Genomic DNA, 4,396 nt, shown 5'->3' with positions numbered 1-4,396 from the left:
ATGGAGCTAGAGGATCAATGGTGGAAAGGACAACTCGCTGCAGACATCTACCAGGCGCTACGATACAAAGTGAGTGAGTGGGACCAGGCACTTGAGTGATGGCTGCCGGAAAAGACACATTGGAGCAACACATTAAATAAGTCTTTTTCTTTTTTTTAAATCTTGTGTCATGCCTACATTTTCTTCATGTCATCTTGTTCGCGTTTCTTTCTTTCTTTCTTTTTTTCTTTGTATATATGCAGGGCTCTCAAGTTTTTAAGACAGGTAAGAGTGACATATCCTCTTATCCCCCCCCCGGCCGCGCCTCCGCCCATGCCGTATGCCCACAGACCAGCCCCCCTCCCCCCCATATTATTATTAGCTTTATTTTCATAGGTTGCTGGATTACATTTCACCCAGATACAATAGATACGTTTTTCTGATTGGCTATTCGTGTAGCCCATGTCTTTTTTTTGATTGGCTGATGAGTGGCACCTCGCAGCAGAAATCCAGGGGAGACGTGCTTGATTCCTCCATGAGGGCAGCGCGACCAGGTCATGTTTGTGCGCTGCGGCACATTAAATAGCCGAGAGTTTTTTTTCAGCGTGAGAAATACGATGTGTGGCGGGAGGGCGTGACTTAAGACCGAAATGCGTGACACTTGAGAACCCTGTATATGTATTTATATGCCACTCCGTATGAATCAGTTTTTTTAGGCAGATAAGAAAAATCTGATTTATTTGTCATTTATAAAATAAAAAACTTTTTTTTGTATAAGAATCCCCTAATTATTTGTATTTATTTATTTGTATTTACTTTTTTCATTGTGCACACTGTGTGATGAGAATGTCAGAGAAATATTATGCAAAAACAAAAAAAACTTGTGGTGGACAAAATATATTTCATATTTAGTGAAATATATTGTTTTTCCAGTGTAATTCCATTACACTGAGTTGTCCTTTTGCTTCTATCTGCGCTGAGCTAACATTGGCCCATACCAACTTATTAGTCTTGCTCCAGTGTGTGTGCATTGAGTATATTTTTGCATGTGGATGCATATTATTACCATGGGGTAAAACTAAACCAAGTCTGACGTTGTTTTAACAGGAACTCAAGTTGCCATCCTACAAAGGCCAGTCCCCTCAGCTCAACTTGAGGCGATACTTTGCAGACCTCATCGCCATCGTCAGCAACCGCTTCCGGCTGTGTCCCGCAGCCAGACACCTGGGCGTCTACCTGCTGGACCTCTTCATGGACCGCTATGATGTCACGGTGCAGCAGCTTCACATGGTCTCCCTCTCGTGTCTTCTTTTGGCCAGTACGTTTGCACCAAAAAAAAAAAGGCACACACATGGTGGTTTTCTGGTTCCTGCATGCACAGCGTGATGTTTTTCGCAACTCTTCCTACACTGCAGGTAAATTTGAGGAAAGGGAGGACCGGGTGCCCAAGCTGGAAACCCTGAACAGCCTGGGCTGCATGAGCTCCATGAACCTGGTCCTGACCAAGCAGGGTTTACTTCACATGGAGCTGCTCCTGCTGGAAACCTTCCAGTGGAACCTGTACCTGCCCACGGCCGCTCATTTCATAGAGTACTACCTCTCTATTGCCGTCCACGAGGGAGACCTCCATGACGGCTGGCCGATGACCTGCCTGGAGAAGACCAAACTGCACATGGCAAAGTATGCCGATTACTTCCTGGAGGTTTCCTTACAAGGCGAGTTGCATTTGATAAGGTCTTTTTATCTTTTAGTCAGACATGTAGGATCAGAAGGCCGACATGGGTCCTTGAAGCAGTTCAGTCAGGTCCCAAAGTTGGAAAAAAGTTCTGTTTCACTCAATTGATATCAAAAGAAACAATGTCAATTTTCAAATTACATCATTTTAACTTAACTGTCATGTCTCAGTGAGAGGAAATCGCACGGCAGAGTTCAAAGTTTTCAGGCAGACATTTTAAGCAAAAAAATGACTTCCTTTTCATAATCTTTACAGTTTGCAAGAGGAAATGCAGCCTCTACCCACAAAATGTGCTCTCAGTGGTTTGTTTTTTGTCCATGCCAACTAGATGGACTAAATTATTTTAAGTGTATTTCATAGTTTAATATAATACATTAATTTACAACTGAATACATTTATATGTGTGACTTAGAGTTAGCTTAACCACAACAAATCACATGAATCCCACAGGGGTCAAAACAAGAGCTACTCTGCTATGCTAGTTAGTCTAGTCTTTTATTTACTTTGTTGTGTGGAATAACAAACTGAATTACCAAGGTGCTGGTTCAGAAAAATGTATATTTCTCCCAATAACTGATTTAGCTTTAGCTGAGGCTAGCTGTGTCCATCTCACTAGCTAGCTTTCCCTTTTGATATAGCACTCTTGTTGTTAGCTGTCTCAGCTTGCTGTCTTTCTGTGGCAGGGAGCTTCAACAGCCTGCACTTGTTGAATCAGAAACCGTTTATTTGCCAGGAATGTTTACACAAACAAGGAATCTTTCTAGGCGGAAGGTGCATGCATTAGACATGAGACGTTAGACGAGACAAACAACAATCAACGACAATAACAGAGCATTGGTATTAAATTAAGGATAAGATATGCTGTTTTCATAGAAATGTTAATCGCATGATAATATTACATATGATGATAAAATAAACATTAAACTTCCTGCCATAATGTCATTTTAACCGCTAATGATGTTTTGGCTCGTTCTGCAGTAAAAAATGTGTTGTTTAATTTCTCGCTGACGCATTGCTGTTTTCTCTCCCTCAGATCATGGGTTCTTGTGTTTTCCCCCCTCGCTGGTATCCGCTGCGTGCGTGGTCACCTCCCGCCTCGTCCTCCACCTGTCCCCAACATGGCCGCCCCGACTGCAGCACCTCACCGGCTACACGTGGGATAACCTAGTCCCGTGTGCCGAGAAGCTACTCATGTGTGTATAACCCGTCTGTTGGCTCAGATGACGCTAAATTTGCGTACACGCTCCTTTTAACTACAAAAAAAGAAAACGGTTGCCGACTGACGACGCATGCTGCCGCATTGCACAAGAACAATAGGACCTCGCACACAGTAGCTCACACATTTCGCGCTCCGCATTCAACACGTCAGTGCTCACCTCGCCGGATCTTTTCACTAATCGGCAGTGCAACCCTTTGTTCCTTTTTTTTCTTCTCTAGTGCACATGACGGTGACGTCAAAGAGGCCAACAAGCAGAAGTGCCAGCAGCCTGGCCAGCAGCAGCAAGGCCAGGCGGCGTACCATGGTTCAGGCCAGATGGGCAGCGTGGCCCAGTACCTGCACCGGCCCAGCATGCAGCCGGGCCTGGCCCCTAACCACCGGCCCGCCTCCTACCTCAGCCACTCCGCCGCCGGCCTGCAGGCTCCCAACGGCAACGCGCAGCCCATCAGCACCTCGCAGGATCCAAAGTCCAGCATTCCCAACAGGGCTTACCAAGTCAGCATGCGCTACACCTGCGCCGCCCCGTGCTTTGACAGATGATGGACTTTCTCAGGATGTAGTCTTTTTTTTTTTTTTTTTTTTTCTTTTTTTTTGCGGGAGGAAGACGTACGAGATGGTGATCTGTTTCTCTTGAACATAATGCAATGTACCAAAGAAGAAAAAAGTGTTTTTAATTTGGAGAGACTTGATGAGCTTGGTACAGCACTTTGACCCACAAGGTGTAAGCAACGTGCAATATGCATGCTCCTGCAGTCATTGTCTGCGTAGAGCCTGCGTTAGGATTTCTGTTTGTTTGAATGTTGTCGAGAGGTGGGCTAGAGGCAGAGTTTGCACCACTGTACCCACTAGTGTCACTGTATAGTTTAGCTACAGACCAAAAGTCTTGTATTTATTTGAGCCAAATTACCTCAAAAGTATTGAATGTACGAAATACCTCATGCCTTTTAAGTTTAAGGCCAGTTACAAAAAAGGGACTTGCTTTGGTTTGTGGTTGAGATTGAAGAGCACAGTTTGTGTAGGTGTTCTGTACCTCAAACTTATCCTTTTTTTCTTTCCTTTTTGTGTGTGATGAGTGTTGTTTGTTGTTATCGTTTGTCTCCTCCTAGATTTCACAACTTGTTTGCGGAGAAAACGGTTACTCTTCTGTGCATTTCAGTCAGTGCTGTGCACTTCTTTGATGATAGTTTTAGATAAAATACAAATCTGTGTTGGTTGGACTGATATTTTTGTCCTGTTGACTTCTTTGACACTCCTAGAGATGATCTCTATTGAAAACCTGAGACAAATAAACATGACTGCCAGAGCTTCTTTGAAAGGAAAGACACAAGCCTAGCAGACACTGAACCCAGAAGCAAAATCAACCCAGTGAGCATCGTGACTTGTTTTTCTTACATCCGGCCCCCCCTCATCATGTAGAAGTGGAAAAAGTAATATATAACAACCTCTCAATATCATAGTCCAAT

The 4,396-nt window shown here is 44.0% G+C and overlaps 1 protein-coding gene across 1 annotated transcript; it reads left to right on the top strand.

Moving 5' to 3' along the window:
* Positions 1 to 3,473, top strand: ccnj (cyclin J; the record flags this gene model as incomplete). The annotated part of the gene is made up of 5 exons (XM_079229902.1): positions 1 to 69; positions 1,087 to 1,297; positions 1,395 to 1,694; positions 2,748 to 2,907; positions 3,152 to 3,473. 5 exons carry the CDS (start codon positions 1 to 3, stop codon positions 3,471 to 3,473), a joined length of 1,062 nt encoding a protein of 353 aa, XP_079086028.1.
* Between the last annotated feature and the right edge of the window lie 923 nt (positions 3,474 to 4,396).

Source organism: Taurulus bubalis, assembly GCF_910589615.1.
Source record: "Taurulus bubalis genome assembly, chromosome: 14".
NCBI classification, from domain to species: Eukaryota; Metazoa; Chordata; class Actinopteri; order Perciformes; family Cottidae; genus Taurulus; species Taurulus bubalis.
Note: the sequence above shows the minus strand (reverse complement) of the source record. Positions and strands in the feature narration are given on the sequence as shown.